Raw genomic sequence first — 20,645 nt, 5'->3', positions numbered from 1 at the left:
CACCCAAACCCCCTGAGATAGGAAGTGGTTGAACCCAGGGCCAGTCAGGTTCCCCCGACTCAGCCCAATCCAATCCCTTTGGATTGTCAGCAAGCCCCAAAGCACTGGTGTGGATAGCCTTATTGGCGAGATTAACATTGTCGGAGGAAGGAGCAAGCGAGGGAACGAGAGAGACTTCCCCACTGTGCTTTGGTGTCACTTGGAGAGACTGTAGATTACAGGCAGGCACACTGAGATATCTCCTACGCCTTCTGTGTGAGGGTTAAGTATACAGGGTTGCATGGAGACATGGCCGCTGGAGATATCATAGAAGAGAAGGAGAGAGGAGAACAGGAAAGCGCTGCTTCTGTCTGCTTTGTGTCACAAATGGATTTGCTGAAGTGTGTGTGTGTGTGTGTGTGTGTGTGTGTGTGTTGTTGTGTGTGGTGTGTGTGTGTGTGTGTGTGTGTGTGTGTGTGTGTGTGTGTGTGTGTGTGTGTGTGTGTGTGTGTGTGTGTGTGTGTGTGTGTGTGTGTGTGTGTGTGTGTGTTGTGTGTGAACTGTGTGTGCACGCACGTGCATGCTCATGCCTGTGTGTGTTTGTGCGTAGGGGCGATGGGTCCAAGGATCCTATCGTTGAGATGAGAACGGAAGAGGAGAGAATAACTAACCACGATGGGAGTCCAGTGCACGAACCCAACGAGACTACACCTCTCACAGAGCCAGAGTAAGGAACCAGAACCACTAGGGTTCTAAGGCCCTGTCCACCCTAATGCTGCGTTTAGATGGTACGAGGTAGACGGCAAACCGGATGTAATTGTTTTCAATGACAGCACAACGGTAAATGTCGTTGAGGCAGGTGGTGAATGCCGTCAGTAGCCACGGTAGAGTTMAAATATTTAGACTTTTGCCGTAGCGTTGTTTTCTACCGGATGTTAATTTGCACTTATTGTTTACTGAAATCACCATAGCAASGCATACTGTCGTGTTGGCTTGCTTTTTACGTCACCTTCTTTCTTGTGTTCTTGTCCAGCTATGCTCACTGGTATGATGTTTTTTTGTGTCCCTCGTCTAAACGTAGCATAATGTAACTCCAACCTAACCCAAATATGCAGCCCTATTAGTAGTAGAAAAGGGCACTTTAGCTGAAGTTGACAGGAAGCATAAGGAGTTRGTGTTTTAGTGTGTTTTCTAGGTCTTGGCTTATGGTGTTGGCCTTGCACTCGCTTAACTGATATCATTTATGGACATGGTTATAGGTTGTAGTAGTGGACTGGACATATAGTGGTGGAAAAGAGTATGGTGAATTCAGGCCACATCCGTGTCCAGTCAGTCAAGAGCCTTCTACAGTACATGGTTCAACWGCCAGGGGCCAAAGGTCAAAGTTTAGTCCATCTTAAACCAGGCCTCTTCAASCCAAGGGTGTCCCTTGCCGATGGGATCGTTGAACGCTACTGGATTTGATAGTTGTAGTGTTGTCTATAATTGACTGAGCTTGTATGAGAACTGTAAATTAATCAGGTGTAGATTGTTCTTTGTTGTATTTCCGGCGTTATAGATGAGGGATTGTTTTTGTTACGTCATTCTTTTGTTTGTGTATTTTTTATGTATGTTCAGTAAGTGAATTGAGTGCTGTTGAAACTGTTGATATTATAAACCACTATATGAATATATTGATCAAGTAAATGTATTAACTGGACAGTCAGTCAGGTGGTGTTAACTWTGAATGTATTACATGCATTGAGTAGCAGTAGAGGACCGCTACTTATGCGTCATTCTCCATCGTGTTCACTCTATGCTGCCATGGAAACTACCACTCATCCCACCTCTTATAGTTCGCCAATAAGGATGCATGCTCTGTATGCGTGTATGTAGATGCATTATCTAAATGTCATATCAAAATGTATACGTTTCACAGGGTGATTAAGTCCTTTCACGTTCCACATTTCTACGTATTGATTGTTTATGAGTGTCTTCTCTGTACTGTTACCGTAGTTAACAATGAACAGCCATGGTCATGAGTGAGACGTGGGTTGAGTGAAATGTGTAGTTATATTTAACCCTTTCATCTGAGGTCTCTCACTCAGACGTGTCTGTCTCCTTTGTCTCGCTCCCACAGGAAGCTACCGCTGAAGGAGGAGAACGGGAAGGAGACGCTCAAGCCYGACATGATCGAGATCAAAGTGCACAGTGACAACAGCATCCACACAAAGCAGGACGACAGTAAAGCATAAAATGTGTGTGCCCTCTCGCCCCTCGCCGCAAACGAGAACATTTCAGAGCATCCTACCCTGAGACCAAAACACAGAATAAACACGACACATAAAAAAATATGATGATATCTCTTATATGTCCATAAGGGCCCAGAGAAAAACGAAAAGTGTGTGTAAATACAAATAAGAGAGAGGAAGACCCCAACAACAAGTGTTTTTATGTGACTAATCAATGATGTTGTTTCTAWCCAAGATGGCTCCAGTTGAAGACACTTCGTGTAGATCAGTGATTGTAATATTGTTTCATTTTTTTCCTCTGACTTTGGTTTTGTTGTTGTTTTTTATGCCTTGGCCGTTGCTTATCCGTTGCTTTTATTTATTTTCCTTCCCCCTCTTATTCAATCCCCAATTTGCAAAAACACACCCGATCCTACACACATACATACACACACGAGCACATACACACCAAAGCGCTCTGTCTTAAGGATAAGTACCGCCACTATCGACTCCCACTCAAGTCTGCTGTGCCTGGTAAAAAGATCTCCTACAGTAGCATTTACAGAGTAAGCTACCCTGTCCTCACTGCAGCAGTCTCGTCTGTATTCTATTGCGGCTCTGGTCTAAGATGTAATGTCTGGGTTGTCCTGTCTAATGCTTTTGTACTACGTTACATCCGCCCATGTATGTCCACTCCTCTTTGAGCTTCCGGCTCAGAGAATGTTGAGCTAGCTCATCGGTTATGCCACTATTTTGTTTYGTTTTTYYTTTWAARRARRWKRAAAAAATGAACAGGTACTGTAAAGGTGCCTTTGCACATTGTAGTGATACTCGTCTTGGTGTGTCTGAATGTGTCTGCTGTTATGAGTGCGAGAGCTATTTTTGTGTAAATATATTTCTCATATTTKATCAAAATCGTTTGCGTTAACTATGCAGACCGYCTGTCTCCGTTATTTTACTAGTGTACCATGTATTTCCATAAGGTGACAGACAGCATGACAGGAAAGACATCTCTGATGATAACAGCTATTTGTTAGCCAGTCGGAAAGAATTCCCCAAGATCCATTATGGTTTTAGGTGGTTACATCTGGGAGGACCACATGGTCAGCACACATGGTCTGTGTGGTCAGGAAGTTAGCCAGGAAATGTAAAATATTTTGAACAGAATATGAACATAATTACACCTGCCACTGTTGACCAATGAGCTGGCTTCATTGTAGGGATTGTGCAACGTTGTGTTTTAGCACTGGTTTTGATGGTGATGCCATGAGTTCTGCTGTTTTTTGGCAGAAAATGAATCTGTACCGGGCCCTTAGAGTTATAGGTAATGTTTCCTGTGTATTTGTTAACCGTCTTCATGGTGTATCCGTAACCAGGCTACATCGCTTGTTATCTCGCACCTCAAAACACAACAATAAACAACAGACAATTTTGTGTTATTTTATGGTTACTCTGCTTTACATTGAATGTTTATTTAAAAAAAATTGCGGTTCAAATTTTTTTTTTCTTTTTTTTCTTCTCAAAGACAGGAAAAAAAACAATTGATGTTGACATGAAATTGAAATGTGAAAATAATGTGGTTGTCATACAGTTCTGTGAGTAGTTATTGGGGGGGGGGGGAAAGTAGTCTATAAAAAGAAAAAGATGGTCATGTCCAATATTGTTTGTTTCATTTGAAAGTTGTGCCATCATTCTATTGACTAAWGGCGAAAACCAATGAATGTTGAATTGCTCTGTTCTTAACTGTTAGACTAGACTTCAACACATGGGCACACACAAAGTATTTCAGTCATGTTTTTTAGATACACTTCATTTATAGTTGATTTTAGTTTAATGCCATTATTAATGATCGAAAACCAATCACTTTTTTCTGTTCATTTTCTTTCTCTGATGTTGTCATGTAAATAGGTAAAGAAAAAAAAAGATATTTTACAAAGCTCTTATGTAAATAGACCCGGAAAAGATTAGTCTTTTTTCAAAAGCAAAAACAGGCTTTCTTGTGTGAACGCTCTCCAGCTGAAAAAAACAAACGCTTATTTTAGTTCTGGRCAGTTCAGTGACGACGTGACAGTGGTCTTTACTATTCATCACTTTACCCTCAAGAAAACACACACACAGTGGGCCCTGAGGTCACTTCACAGCATTTCAATGGAGGCTGTAACTAAGTTAATAGCATGCCTTGGTTTTCCCACGGCCCATTGTCCCCTGGTCCCTTGCTGCAGTGGCAACMGTGTAAACCATTAAATTAAAATGTAATAGGAGGCTTGTTTGCCATTAGCCGAGGGAGCGGCGCACATGATCTTTGGTGACTGGACTGTTCCTTGCAGAGTCGACGTGACGGACACCGTCGTGCTGCCCATTAGTTTGTAATGACCCTGTCGTTAATTATACAGTGGCGCTGTGAATGCTGGGAAACGTAGTATTTGCCACTGCTTGAGAGCTAGGTGGACTCTGACAGTTAGCTCTACTAGGGTAACGAGGGTTTTAGCACATGCAGCATACAGTATTTGAGCACTGAAATGTGTGTGATACCGCGTGTGTGTGCGTGCCTGTACATGTAAGTATAAGTCCATGTGTGCTGCGTGCGCTGTGTGTGTCTTAACCTGAATTWAAAAAAAATGGATTATCATGTATATCGCTGTCATCAATTCTCTGGCTGGAGCGCTCTGCATGTGTGTCTGAGAATCCCCTCTACCCCTCTTTGCTCCATAGGTTTTACCCCATAAAACTGGCTTTGTTTTCTCTCCCAAAGCACGATTGATAAACTGTACCTGCAGTCCTGGAGTTGCTCTGTAGCCTGTTAAGACAACTGTAAATAGGGAGAACATTGCCTGATGGCCATGAGATTTGTACATGTTATTTTATATCTGAATATCAATCTATTCCCCCGTTCCCTCCTCCCACATCTCTCCCCCTCGGACTCCGTCTCAGTCTGTCTCCATAGAGAGTACCGGTGTGTTTCTAGCTCTGTGTATTGTGTCCCCGCCTCTTGTCCCCCTCTGGACTCCCCAGACTGAGTTTGCTTACACAGGGGGTGGAAACTGTCGATGTGGCCGTAACCTGTGGAACACCCTGTAACAAACCTCCTGTCATTTTATCAGCTGTAAATAAACATGTCCTGGTGAAAGATCATGCATGTGGGAGTCGGTCATTTAGTAGGTTTCATCTCCTTTTTTTAATCTTGTTTGTGGTTTTACTACATTTGGTGACCCGTGTGAGGAGAATTAAAGAATAATTGTTTGTGTCCCAAATGGTACCCTGAAGTGCACTATATAGTGAATAGTGTGTCATTTAGGACACACAATCCTCATACAGGGCACACAATCCTCATACAGGGCACAGAGTGTAGTGGTGCAACACAAAACTTGAATGGGAAATGATTCAATGTCAGACCTGGGTTGAAATACATTCGTATTTAAGCATTTGTATTTTAAACACTTATTTTCTTTGTATTGGTATATTTCCAAATACATTCCAAYATTCAACTACTTGTATTTTCAAGGACAAAATATTCAAATACTCACTTCGAAATGTATGCGAAAGTAATTGAAATACAATAAATAGTACTTTAACAGAGAATACTCCAAAGACACCATTTATCAGCCTGCTTTTGCACTTTATGCAAAGTCAGTAAGTGCAGACTTGTAGATAAACCTCAATCGCATCGAGGTCGCTTCCAAACCGTATCAGCCTGCCTTCGGATGCGAGGGTTYGAGCAAATCATATTCAACTCGATTCTATTTCAGGAGACAAAGTGTTTTATTAACAATAATTTACCAAAACAAACKTAGAGCTCTGCTCAAAGGGCTCCAAATGGTTCAAAATAAGAGACAACGAGAACTGAAGTGTTTTCTAACTAAGCTGCCCCCTCTTCAAACCTCATTTGAAGTTTCTATATAACATGTACTCGCACTACTTGCCCTTCTCCTCGCTGCTCTATTTTCCCTACGAGAGGGCTCTGTTCACTGATGGTTTGATGTGGCTTGGAGGGCTTCCTTCTCTCTGTTCTCTCGTGACGTTAATGGCCTTTTCACCAAATTGGCTGAAACCAGTTCAAGGTAGGGTGACCCAAATATGAAAAATTAATAACTGGTACATTGATCAAGTTTGATGATAAATTGACTGGTCCCCTCCCCCCGTGTCAAACAATTGGAATCAGGAGGCAGGCATTACCATGGATTTACTTCCGGCTTTATGCAACGGTAGCCTTGTATCTTAACTAATTTAAATACGTACCGCTTTAAAACCGTCATCACATGTGCACATTCCCTTGCTTTGGCTTTGTTTACAAACCGTAAAGCTCAAGCAGAACGTACGACCAAAGATACTRGTAACCTTTCATCTGGGGTTTGACTGTTAGCTAGAAAGCTGCTCACCAGCATGCCGGCAAAAGCACACTGTGTTGTGACTGGGTGCCGTAGTGTAAAAATAGCCTTACACTATTTCCCGAAGACATCTGACAGCAGTGTCTGATTTGCATTTCGGGTGGACAGGCTGCACAGAATACATGGTCACGATATGGTCACGATATGGTCACGCATGTGCAGTCCACATTTAGAGTGAAATTGCTTTATCGGTTGGGAGAACATTCGATATGTCTTGCCAGGAAGCTAATCCTGAAGACGGATGCTGTACCGTTATTGACAGTGGATCTTGCAAGCGCTGACCATAATGTAAGTATCAGCGTTTGATGAGTCTGACACGTTAGGGGGATCAGGGGCTAACGTTAGATAATRCAACTGGATTCTTTGACTTGTGAACCGTGCATTTTCTGTAACACACCTGATAGTCACTATGTGGTTTTTGTTCTTCCATCCCTAAGTCCCCTACATTGAGTCTGGCATGAAGGAATTTTGTCCACAAAAGGAGTTGCGGTGTGTATAGTATTTGTAAATTACCTCAAATCATATTTTCACTTTCACCAAGCTGTAATGATAGACATTTTAGAAAATGCAACATCTACTCTGTCTGCACAGCTTCCAGGCAACCACTGCAGCTTGAATGCTGTGATATAAAAGCAGCTTGCCCAAGGCAAAGAAGGGGGGATATGCTGTGAAGCGTGTGAAGACAGACCCAATGTCATTGTTATTCATTCAAAGAATGAGTAGATCACTACAACAAATTGATAGCGTCATAACTCTGAATGGTAAATGAAAGGAAATCAAATTCATTAACCATTTAACAAAATATTACAGGCTCTTGGATTYCCTCTTCGACGAGGTCACCCTTGATCCAGCGCCGTATATGAGGAATCTGTGCCAGATGTCCATCCCAGGGCCCCTGTCTGCCCAGTGTGAGAGGCCTGACAASGAGGAGGCCATAGATGGATTTGTCTKCCTCTTCAATCTTGGGGGTGACTGAAGCCAAAGGCTTGACTGAAGCCTACTTGATTGAAGTGGGATACATAGGTTCCCCTCCTGTCCCCCTCCTCGTCAATCTCTATAGTTAGTTGCATTTCCTAAAGCCTAAGTTATTCATTTTTATTTGAAAAACTCAAGGAAAAAATAAACATCCTCTCACTGTCAACTGGGTTTATTTTCAGCAAACTTAACATGTGTAAATATTTGTATGAACATAAGATTCAACAACTGAGACATAAACTGAACAAGTTCCACAGACATGTGACTAACATAAATGGAATAATGTGTCCCTGAACAAAGGGGGGTTCAAAATCAAAAGTAACAGTCAGTATCTGGTGTGGCCACCAGCTGCATTAAGTACCGCAGTGTATCTCCTCATGGACTACACCAGATTTGCCAGTTCTTGCTGTGAGATGTTACCCCACTCTTCCACCAAGGCACCTGCAAGGTCCTGGACATTTCTGGGGGGAATGGCCCTAGCCCCCACCCTCCAATCCAAAAGGTCCCAGACATGCTCAATGGGATTGAGATCCGGGCTCTTCGCTGGCCATGGCAGAACACTGACATTCCTGTCTTGCAGGAAATCACGCACAGAACGGGCAGTATGGCTGGTGGCATTGTCATGCTGGAGGGTCATGTCAGGATGAGCCTGCAGGAAGGGTACCACATGAGGGAGGAGGATGTCTTCCCTGTAACGCACAGCATTGAGATTGCCTGCAATGACAACAGGCTCAGTCCGATGATGCTGTAACACACCGCCCCAGACCATGACGGACCCTCCACCTCCAAATCGATCCCRMTCCCGAGTACAGGCCTCGGTGTAACGCACATTCCTTCTACGATAAACACAAATCCGACCATCACCCCTGGTGAGCCAAAACCGCGACTCGTCAGTGAAGAGCAGTTTTTGCCAGTCCTGTCTGGTCCAGCGACGGTGGGTTTGTGCCCATAGGCAATGTTGTTGCCGGTGATGTCTGGTGAGGACCTGCCTTACAACAGGCCTACAAGCCCTCAGTCCAGCCTCTCTCAGCCTTTTGCGGACAGTCTGAGCACTGATGGAGGTATTGTGCGTTCCTGGTGTAACTYGGGCAGTTGTTGTTGCCATCCTGTACCTGTCCGCAGGTGTGATGTTCGGATGTACCTATCCTGTGCAGGTGTTGTTACACGTGGTCTGCCACTGCGAGGACGATCAGCTGTCTGTCCTGTCTCCCTATTGCACTGTCTTAGGCGTCTCACAGGAGTACGGACATTGCAATGTATTGCCCTGGCCACATCTGCAGTTCTCATGCCTCCTTGCAGCATGCCTAAGGCACATTCACGCAGATGAGCAGGGACCCTGGGCATCTTTCTTTTGGTGTTTTTCAGAGTCCATAGAAAGGCCTCTTTAGTGCCCTAAGATTTCATAATTGAGACCTTAATTGCCTACCATCTATAAGCTGTTAGTGTCTTAACGACCGTTCTACAGGTGCATGTTCATTAATTGTTTATGATTCATTGAACAAGCATGGGAAACAGTGTWTAAACCCTTTACAATGAAGATCTGTGAAGTTATTTGGATTTTTACAAATTATCTTTGAAAGACAGGGTCCTGAAAAAGGGATGTTTTTTTTTTTGCTGAGTTTATATCACATTTTGTTTCTTCGTATTGTTTTTTTTCAAGCTTTCGGACGGGAGATGAGTGTTAGAAATTGTACGATTTAATGAGTTGCACACTGTAGGGCGGCCGGGTGCCTATATTAGGCTTCTTTTTTTATGTCAAATGATGTCTCACCATTATTTTGCACCTTTATTTCTCATGAGTGTTCATTAACATAATATTTACCAAATAAACTAAAGTAAAAAATTATAAAGCAACGCAATAAAATAACAATAACGAGYGTAACGGTTTTCTTCCTGTGATGAAGGAGAGGACCAAAACGCAGCGCGGCTAGTGTTCAACATGTTTAATAAAGAGAATAACTTGAACACTACAAAACTAAAACATATGTGAAAACCGAAACAGTCCTATCTGGTGCAGAACACAAAAGACAGAAAACCAACACAAAACCCCAACACAAAACAAGCCACCTAAATATGGTTCCAATCAGAGACAATGACAAACACCTGCTCTGATTGAGAACCATATCAGGATACATGAAATGGCAAAACTAGAACACAACATAGAATGCCACCCAGCTCACGTCCTGACCAACACTAAAAAAAGTAAAACACACAAGAACTATGGTCAGAACGTGACAGTACCCCCTCCTGAGGTGGCGGACTCCGAACGCACAACCTATACCTATAGGGGAGGGTCTGGTGGGCATCTGTCCGCTGGTGTGGCGGTCTCTGGCGCTGGACGAGGACCCACTCACACATTGTCTTTGTCCCATCCTTAGCGTCCTTTGAGTGGCGACCCTCGCCGCACCTTGGCCTGGAACCCTATAAAGGGCCCACTGGACTGAGGACGCCTCTGGACTGAGGGAACTCTTCGGACTGAGAGGTAGCTCCTGATGAGGAGTAGCTCATGACTGAGGGTAGCTCATGACTGTAGAGGTAGCTCATAATGGAGTAACTAACTGAGAAGTACTCAGGACTGAGAAGTAAGCTCCGACTGAAGCAGCTCTCGACTAATGGCAGCTCCTGACTTGGAGTGCAGCTCATGAGCTGGAGTCTAGCTATGACATAAGTCAGCTCTGTACTGGGGCAGGCTCATGACTGGAAGGTCAAGCTAATGACTGGCGGGCGGATGTTGGGCAGACTCCTGACGGCGGGCGGCTTGGCTTCCTGACTGGCGCGGCGGCTCTGGCTCCTGACTACGGGCGGCTCTGGCTCCCTGAATGGCGGCGGTTCCTGACTGAACGGGTCGCTCTAGCGCTCCTGGACGGCGGACGGCTCGCCTTCCTGACTGACGGACGGCTCTACGCGGGTTAGGACAGACGGCGGTCAGATCTGGTGCTGGACAGACGGGCGGCTCAGATGGCGCTGGGTTAGCAGGACCGGGCGGCTCAGATGGCGCTGGCAGACGGCAGCCAATGCCTCAAAAAGATCTATAACAGAGGCAGCTGGGCAGACGGCGTGGCTAGACGCTTGGCAGCGGCAGCTCAGATGCGCTGGGCAATAGGCAGCCTCAGACGGCGCCGGGCAGACGGGCAGCGAGGTGGCGCCTGGGCAGACAGCAGACTCTGACCTGCTGAGGCGGCGACATTAGGCCTGTGGTGGCGCGCTTGGTGGTACGCTGGTATAGACAGCACGCTAAGGTGGAGCGGCAGGACCACTTGACTAGACAGATAGTAATTTTCCGCTCAGATGCGCGATCATACATAATTTGTATCAATAACTACTCGCTACGAACAAAATGAATAGCAGGAAAAAAGTGGTAGTGTGGTCACACATCTCGTTCGCGTCAGGGCCTTCTCGGGTGGCATATTAAGCCTGGGTGCCGTGGTACCGGCACCTGGTGGTCACGCGGCTGAGGCACAGCCCTCAGGGGCGAGTGCGGGAAAGGAACAGTGCGTACAGGGCTCTGGAGACGCACAGTAGGCCTGGTGCGTGGTGCCGACTGGTGGTACCGGGACTGGGAACCCACCACCACTGGGCGAGTGCGGGGAGGAGGAACAGGGCGTACTGGACTCTGGAGCACACAGGAAGCCTGGCGCGTGGTTGTTGGCACTGGTTGGTACTGGACTGGGCGAGGAGGTGGCACCGGATATACCGGACCGTGACGGCGTACTGGAGCTCTTGAGCACCGAGCCTGCCCAACCTTACCTGGTTGAATGCTCCCCGTAGCCAGGCCAGTGCGGGGACCCGCACTGGGCTGTGCTGGCGAACCGGGACACCATGCGTAAGGCTGGTGCCATGTACACCGGACCGAGGAGACGCACTGGAGACCAAATGCGTTGAGCCGGCTTCATGGCACCTGGCTCGATGCCCACTCTAGCCCGGCCGATACGTGGAGCTGGGATGTACCGCACCGGGCTATACACACGTACAGGAGACACCGTGCGCTCTTCCGCATAACACGGTGTCTGCCCGTACTCCCGCTCTCCACGGTAATCACACACCTCAGGGTGAGTACCGTGTATACTACGCCAAAACAACAGCTCTCTCTCTTCGGCCTCCTCCAATTTTACCAACAACTCATCGAATGTCTCTATAATCTCCCATCCTTTCCACTGTCCTCCAATCTGTCCAATGTCTCCTCCACTTCTCCAACTCGTACCTCAATTTCGCCAACTGCTCCTTATGGTAAGCACGGGGAACTGGCTCAAGTCTCCTACTTGACCAGCTACACGCCCGTGTCCCCCCCCCAAGACAAGTTTTGGGGAGCCTCTCGGGCTTCCAGCCGCTCTGCCTTGCTAGCTCCTGCTGCTGCCGCTGCTTCCCCTTACCACGCTGCTTGGTCCGAGTATGGTGGGTGGTTCTTTAACGGTTCTCTTCCTGTGATGAAGGAGAGGACCAAAACGACAGCACGGCTAGTGTTCAACATGTTTAATAAAGAGAATAACGTGAACACTACAAACTACAAAACAATACATGTGAAAACCGAAAAAGTCCTATCTGGTGCAGAACACAAAGACAGAAAACAACCACCCACAAACCCCAACACAAAACAAGCCACCTAAATATGGTTCCCAATCAGAGACAATAACAAACACCTGCCTCTGATTGAGAACCATATCAGGCATACATAGAAATGGACAAACTAGACACACAACATAGAATGCCCACCCAGCCCTGACCAACACTAAAACAAGTAAAACACACAAGAACTATGGTCAGAACGTGACAACGATGCTATGTAACGGGGGTAAACAGCAAGTAGCAGCAGTGTACAAAAACAAATGGAGGGGGGGGAGGTGTCAATGTAAAATAGTCTGGTAGCAATTTGATTAATTGTTCAGCAGTCTTATGGCTTGGGGGTAGAAGCTGTTAAGGAGCCTTTTGGTCCTAGACTTGGCGCTCCCGTACCACTTGCCTGCGGTAGCATAGGAAACGTCTATGATTTGGGTGACTGGAGTCTCTGACAATTTTTGGGACTTTCCTCTGACATCACCTAGTATAAGTAGTCCTTACAGCCCTGTCCATGTTAATGGGGGCTGTTCGGCCTGCCTTTTCCTAGTCCACAATCAATTCTTTGTTTGGCTCACATTGAGGGAGAGGTTGTTGTCCTGGCACCACACTGCCAGGTCTCTGACCTCCTCCCTATAGGCTGTCTCATCGTTGTCGGTGATTAGGCCTACCACTGTTGTGTCGTCAGCAAACATAATGATGGTGTTTGGTCACGCAGTCGTGGGCGAACAAGGAGTACAGTCTGGGACTAAGTACATACCCCTGATGGGCCCCAGTGTTGAGGATCAGCGTGGCAGACATGTTGTTGCCTACCCTTACAATCTGCCCGTCAGCAAGTCCAGGATCCAGTTGCAGAGGTGTTTGGTCCCAGGGTGCTTAGCTTAGTGATGAGCTTCACGGGCATTATGGTGTTGAACGATGAGCTGTAGTCAATGAACAGCATTTTCACATAAATGTTCCTTTTGTCCACATCATCTGACCACTTCTGTATTGAGTGAGTCACTGGTACTTCCTGTTTTAGKTTTTGCTTGGAAGCAGGAATCAGGAGGATAGCATTATGTTCAGATTTGCCAAATGGAGGGCAGGGGAGAGCTTTGTATGCATCGATGTGTGTGGGTTAGAAGTAGTCGAGAGTTTTTTTCCCCTCTGGTTGCACATGTGGGGCGGCAGGGTAGCCTAGTGGTTAGAGTGTTGGACTAGTAACCGAAAGGTTGCAAGATCAAATCCCCGACCTGACAAGGTACAATCTGTCTTTCTGCCCCTGAACAAGGCAGTTATGTTGGGTCACCGCAAAATCACAGAAAAACACAGTCATTTTTCCAGCCAAAGACGGGAGTCACAAAAAGCAGAAATAGAGATAAAATTAATCACTAACTTTTGATGATCTTCTTCAGATGACACTCATAGGACTTCATGTTACACAATACATATATGTTTTGTTCGATAAAGTTCATATTTATATCCMAAAACCTCAGTTTACATTGGYGCCATGTTCAGGAATGCCTCCAAAATATCCGGAGAAATTGCAGAGAGCCACGTCAAATAACATAAATACTCATCATAAACTTTGATGAAAGATACATGTTTTACATATAATTAAAGATACACTTGTTCTTAATACAACCGCTGTGTCAGATTTAAAAAAGCTTTATGGCAAAAGCACAATATTCAATAATCTGAGAACAGCGTTCAGCCACAAAAGGAAGCCATACAGTTACCCGCCAAATTGTGCAGTCAACAAAACTAACAAAAAAAGCATTAGACAAGCTTCATTACCCTTACTGCTGCATCCTTCGTAGGATGCACTCCAGGACTCCCACTTCCACAAGAAATGTTTGTTTTGTTCCGGTAATGTCCATTTCATTTATGTCCAAATAGCTATTTCTGTTTAGCGTGTTTGGTAAACAAATCCAAATTGAATCAATCTTTAGGATGTTTTTAACATAAATCTTCAGTAACGTTCCAACCGGAGAATTACATTGAATTCAGATGTGCGATGGAACAGAGCTCCCCTCTCATGTGAACGCGCATGGTCAGAGTATGGTCAGTGGTCACGATAGACCTGACTAATTCCTGTCTCTTCGGCCCCACTTCACAGTAGAGGCATCAGACAAGGTTCTACAGACTGTTGACATCTAGTGGAAGCTATAGGAAGTGCAAATTCATCCATATCCCACTGTGTATTCAATAGGGTCTTGGTTGAAAATCGACCAACCTCAGAATTCCCACTTCCTGTTTGGATTTCTCAGGTTTTTGCCTGCCATATGAGTTCTGTTATACTCACAGACATCATTCAAACAGTTTTAGAAACGCCAGAGTGTTTTTCTATCCAATACGAACAAAATATGCATATATTAGCAACTGGGACTGAGGAGCAGGCAGTTTACTATGGGCACCTCTGTGCACCTTTCATACCAAGCTACTCAATACTGGCCCTGCAGCCATAATTAAGAATGATGGAGGCCACCATGTTCGTGGGGACCTTCAATGCTGCAGAAATGTTTGGGTACACTACCCAGATCTGTACCCCGACACATCCTCTCGGAGCTCTACGGACAATTCTCCTCGATCTGATGGCTTGGTTGTTGCTCTGACATGCACTGTCAATGGTGGGACCTTATATGGACAGGTGTGTGCCTTTTCAAATCATGTCCAATCAATTGAATTTACCACAGGGGACTCCACTTGGGCTCCCGCAGTGGCGCAGCGGTGTAAAGCACTGCATCTCAGTGCTAGTGGTGTCACAGCAGACCCTGGTTCGATTCCATGCTGTATCACAACCGGCCGTGATAGGGAGTCCCATAGGGCGGCGCACAATTGGCCCAGCGTCGTCCGGGTTGGGTTTGGCCGGGGTAGGCCGTCATTGTAAATAAGAATGTGTTCTTCTAAACTTGCTTGGTTAAATAAAGGTTAAATATAAATAAAATAAACTGAAAATAGCTGTGCAGCGACGCTCCCCATCCAACTTGACAGAGTTGAGAGGATGCACGATGCATGAGAAATAGGAGAAACCGCTCCGCCCAAACTACCACGGCGGGAATGTGCCACGTACTGTTAGCAGTACACTAAGGCCGCACAAGAGGATCACAACGATCATGTAAGTCGGCTGCCGGAAGAACAAGAAGCTCTAACAGACTAAGTGGAATTTACACAAGGCTGGAACCGATCGCAATCCAAGTCATAACTAGAAAAAGACTGCAAGGATGGCATATCAACAGAAAACAGAGAGGTTGATCCTAGCATAAATGTTGAAGTTCTCAGTTAGCGAAAAGGGGTAACTGAAATACTTGTGTAAATAAGGTATTTTTGTTTTTAATTTTTAATAAATGTGCAAACATTTCTAAAAAACAGTTTTTTTCTCTCGCTTTGTCATCGTGGGGTATTGTGTGAAGATTTATGTGGAATTGTTTTTTWWAATAMATTTTAGAATACGGCTGTAATGTAACAACATTAGGAAAAGTCAAGGGGTCTGAATACTTCCCGAATGCACTGTATAAACTCCCTGCCCACTCAGCCTGTTATTTCAGGCTTCCTGATAGTTAAAGGTAAAATTCATTCAATTCTGAGAATTTTAACTCTTTGACACGTACTGTACCAACAAACAGATGTGATCATTCTACAGTGATTCCTGCAGTCTACGCCCAAACCGGTGTGATTAGAATGCTTATTTAGAATGCTCATTTTCAATTGACGCAACAGTCAGCGTTTGAGCTGGCCACTGTTTTTTCACAGAATATTTTTGCACAAATACAGTCCTTACAATGTTAGGTACTTAATGTGACCAGTTAATTTTTGGATGCGGTGTTCAGACATTTACAGAAGTAGCGTCAGCATAACAAAATCATCCAAATCGTAAAATGTAGGCTACATTAGTCCTAGCGCTAACTGAGGAAATATTTACAAGCGGTCAAAATTAGCTAACTCTTGGGTGACAGAAACCGCAATATGAATTAGCTAATAGCACTTAGCTACTATTTACAATTTATCAAAATAGTTGAGTGAAACACTTTATAAATATCTAAAGWCATCTGACGATGGCTAGTTTGTGCGCGCCACCATGTTAGTTTTTTCGTGTCAACCAAAGATAAGAAGAGGAGACAAGACTCAGTAAACTTCCGGAAGTGAATGAAGGGAAGTGAATGATCGTAGACGACACCCCCCCTTCAACATGCAAACAGACATGCAGTATGCATGTTGAAGRGGGTGTGTCGTCTACGATCAATCAATCAAATGTATTTATAAGACCCTTTTACATTAGCCGATGTCACAAAGTGCTATACAGAAACCCAGCCTAAAACCCCAAACAGCAAGCAATGCAGATGTAGAAGCACGGTGGCTAGGAAAAACTCCCTAGAAAGGCAGGAACCTAGGAWGAAACCTAGAGAAGAACCAGGCTCCGAGGGGTGGCCAGTCCTCTTCTGGCTGTGCCGGGTGGAGATTATAACAGAACATGGCCAAGATGTTCAAACAAAGATGACCAGCATGGTCAAAGAATAATAATCACGGTGGTTGTAGGATAATCACGGTGGTTGCAACAGGTCAGCACCTCAGGAGTAAATGTCAACTGGCTTTTCATAGCCGATCATTCAGAGTTAGACAGCATGTGCGGTAGAGAGAGAGAGTCGAAAACAGCAGGTCTGGGACAAGGTAGCACGTCCGGTGAACAGGTCAAGGTTCCATAGCCGCAGGCAGAACAGTTGAAACTGGAGCAGCAGCACGACCAGGTGGACTGAGGATAGCAATGAGTCATCAGGTCAGGTAGTCCTGAGGCATGGTCCTAGGGCTCAGGTCCTCCGAGAGAAGAGATAGAGAGAGAGAATTAGAGGGAGCATACTTAAATTCACACAGGACACCGGATAACACAGGATAAATACTCCAGATATAACAGACTGACCCTAGCCCCACGACACAAACTACTGCAGCATAATTACTTGAGGCTGAGACAGGAGGGGTTGGAAGACACTGTGGCCCTGTCCGACTATACCCCCGGACAGGGCCAACCATGCAGGATATAACCCCACCCACTTTGCCAAAGCACAGCCCCCACATCACTAGAGAGATATCTTCAACCACCAACTTACTACCCTGASACAAGGCAGAGAATAGCTCACGAAGATCTCCTCCACGTTACGAACCCGAGCGGGGCACCAACCCAGACAGGAAGATCACATCAGTGACTCAACCCACTCAAGTGACGCACCCCTCCTAGGGACAGCATGGAAGAGCACCTGTAAGCCAGTGACTCAGCCCCCGTAATAGGGTTAGAGGCAGAGAATCCCCGTGGAGAGATGGGAACCGGCCAGGCAGGGACAGCGAGGGCGGTTCGTCGCTCCAGTGTCTTTCAGTTCACCTTCACACCCCTGGGCCAGACTACACTCAATCATAGGACCTACTGAAGAGATGAGTTTTCAATAAAGACTTAAAGGTTGAGACCGAGTCTGTGTCTCTCACATGAGTAGGCAGACCATTCCGTAAACATGGAGCTCTATAGGAGAAAGCCTTGCCTCAAGCTGTTTGCTTAGAAATTCTAGGGACAATAAGGAGGCCTGCGTCTTGTGACCGTAACATATGTGTAGGTACGTACGGCAGGACCAAATCGAAAAGATAGGTAGGAGCAAGCCCATGTAATGCTTTGTAGGTTAGCAGTAAAACCTTGACATCAGCCCTTGCCTTAACAGGAAGCCAGTGTAGGGAGGCTAGCACTGGAGTAATATGATCACATTTTTTGGTTCTAGTCAGGATTCTTGCAGCCGTATTTAGCACTAACTGAAGTTTATTTAGTGCTTTATCCGGGTACCCGGAAAGTAGAGCATTGCAGTAGCCTAATCTAGAAGTGACAAATTCATGGATACATTTTTCTGCATAATTTGTGGACAGAAAGTTTCAGATTTTTGTTACGTAGATGGAAGAAAGCTGTTCTTGATATGTAGGTCAAACGAGAGATCAGGGTCCAGCGTAATGCCGAGGTCCTTCACAGTTTTATTTGAGACGACTGTACAACCATCAAGATTAATTGTCAGATCCAACAGAAGATCTCTTTGTTTCTTGGGACCTAGAACTAGCATCTYTGTTTTGTCTGAGTTTAAAAGTAAAATATTTGCCTCCATCCACTTCCTTATGTCTGAAACACTGGCTTCCAGGGCYGGCAATTATTGGGCTTCACCATGTTTAATCGAAATGTACAGCTGTGTATCAAATCAAATTGTATTAGTCACATACACATGGTTTGGAGATGTTAATGCGAGTGTAGCGAAATGCTTGTGCTTCTAGTTCCGACAGTGCAGTAATATCTAACAAGTAATCTCACAATTCCCCAACAAGTACCTAATGCACACAAATCTAAAGGGGTAAATGAGAATATGTACACATAAGCATAAGGATGAGTGATGGCCGAGCGGCATAGGCAAGGTGCAGTAGATGGTATAACATACAGTATATGCAGTACATGTGCTATGAGTAATGTAAGATACAGTTGAAGTCGGAAGTTTACATACACGTAGGTTGGAGTCATTAAAACTCGTTTTTCAACCATTACACACATTTACACACTGAGTTAAACAATTTAAAGGCAATGCTACCAAATACTATTTGAGTGTATGTAAACTTCTGACCCACTGGGAATGTGATGAAAGAAATAAAAGCTGAAATAAGTCGTTTTCTCTACTATTATTCTGACATTTCACATTCTTAAAATAAAGTGGTGATCTTAACTGGCCTAAAACAGGGAGTTTTTACTTGGATTAAATGTCAGGAATTGGGAAAAACTGAGTTTAAAAATATTTGGCTAAGGTGTATGTAAACTTCCGACTTCAACTGTATGTTAAATTATTAAAGTGGCATTATTTCAAGTTGCATTGTTTAAAGTGACAAGTGATCCATTTATTAAAGTGTTCAGTGATTTGTCTCAATGTAGATAGCAGCCTCTCTGAGTTAGTGATTGCTGCTTAGCAGTCTGATTGCCTTGAGCTTCTATCTAGAAGTTTTTTTTCAATCTCTCGGTCCCAGCTTTGGTGCACCTGTACTGACCTCGCCTTCTGGATGTTAGCGGTATGAACAAGCAGTGGCTTGGGTGGTTAATGTCCTTGATGATCTTTTTGGCCTTCCTGTGACATTCCAACAACTTACCCGATATAACATGTTTCCGTGAAACAGAGAATGTTACAATCTCTGATGTCTCTCTGGAAGGCAACCCTTGCTCGAATTTCATCTACCTTGTGACAATTAAAACATTTCCTAACCAGAAACCGTGGATTGATGGCCGCATTCGTGCAAAACTGAAAGCGCGAACCACCGCTTCTAATCATGGCAAGGCGACTGGAAACATGACTGAATACAAACATTGCAGCTATTCCCTCCGCAAGGCAATCAAACAAGCAAAGCGTCAGTATAGAGACAAAGTAGAGTCGCAATTCAAAGGCTCAAACACGAGACGTATGTGGCAGGGTCTACAGTCAATCATGGATTACAAAAAGAAAATCAGCCCTGTCGTGGACATCTACGTCTTGCTCCCAGACAAATTAAACAACTTCTTTGCTCGCTTTCAGGACAATACAGTGTCACTGATACAACCCACTACCACAGCCTGTGGGCTCTCCTTCTCCATGGCAAACGTGAGTAAAACTTTTAAACGTGTTAACACTCGCAAGGCTGCCAGCCCCTACGGCATCCCTAGCCGCGTCCTCAGAGCATGTACAGACCAGCTGGCTGGTGTGTTTACGGACATATTCAATCAATCCCTATCCCAGTCTGTTGTCCCCACATGCTTCAAGATTGCCAACATTGTTCCTGTTTTCAAGAAAGCTAAGGTAACTGAACAAAATGACTATCACCCCGTTGCACTAACTTCTGTCATCATGAAGTGCTTTGAGAGACTAGTCAAGGAGCATATCACGTCCACCTTACCTGATACCCTAGACCCACTCCAATTTGCTTACCGCCCCAATAGGTCCACTCACACTGCACACTGCCCTATCCCATCTGGACAAGAGGAATACCTATGTAAGAATGCTGTTCATTGACTACAGCTCAGCATTTAATACCATAGTACCCTCCAAACTCGTCATTAAGCCTGAGACCCTGGGTCTCGACCCCGCCCTGTGCAACTGGGTCCTGGACTTTCTGACGGGCCTCCCCCAGGTGGTGAAGGTAGGAAACAACATCTCCACACTGGGGCCCCACAAGTGTGCGTTCTCTCCTTTACTCCCTGTTCACTCATGACTGTGTGGCCATGCACGCTTCCAACTTAATCATCAAGTTCTTGAAATTAAGCTGTTTTTTCCAGTCTCCTTCGTCCCCGCTTTGATGCACTGTACTGACTCGCCTTCTGGAGAGCAGTGGGGTGAACAGGCAGTGGTTCGGGTGGTTTTGTCCTTGATGATCTTTTTGGCCTTCCTTACATCGGTGCTGCTAAGTGTGCCCTGGAGGTCAGGTAGTTTGCCTCTGGTGATTCGTGTGCAGACCGCACTTACCTCTGAGAAGCTGAGTCGAGGGCGGAGCAGTGTGCACCGTATGAAAGACCATGCTGTAGCTAGAAGTGGTTATCCTA

General features: G+C 45.2%; 1 protein-coding gene across 2 annotated transcripts in view; it reads left to right on the top strand.

The window, feature by feature from the left end:
* The window catches only part of LOC111971037 (neural cell adhesion molecule 2), a 439,128-nt gene extending 433,809 nt beyond the window's left edge, over window positions 1-5,319 (top strand). The window contains exons 16-17 of one of the 2 annotated variants that reach the window (XM_023997847.2): window positions 590-706; window positions 2,099-5,319. In XM_023997847.2, the coding sequence (XP_023853615.1) occupies window positions 590-706; window positions 2,099-2,213 (232 nt within the window). In that variant the 3' untranslated portion in view covers window positions 2,214-5,319. The remainder of the gene's footprint in view (window positions 1-589; window positions 707-2,098) is intronic. The other variant, XM_070445981.1, reaches the window with a different exon arrangement.
* Window positions 5,320-20,645: the final 15,326 nt, after the last annotated feature.

This window comes from Salvelinus sp. IW2-2015, linkage group LG12, assembly GCF_002910315.2.
Source record: "Salvelinus sp. IW2-2015 linkage group LG12, ASM291031v2, whole genome shotgun sequence".
Taxonomy (NCBI): Eukaryota; Metazoa; Chordata; class Actinopteri; order Salmoniformes; family Salmonidae; genus Salvelinus; species Salvelinus sp. IW2-2015.
Note: the sequence above shows the minus strand (reverse complement) of the source record. Positions and strands in the feature narration are given on the sequence as shown.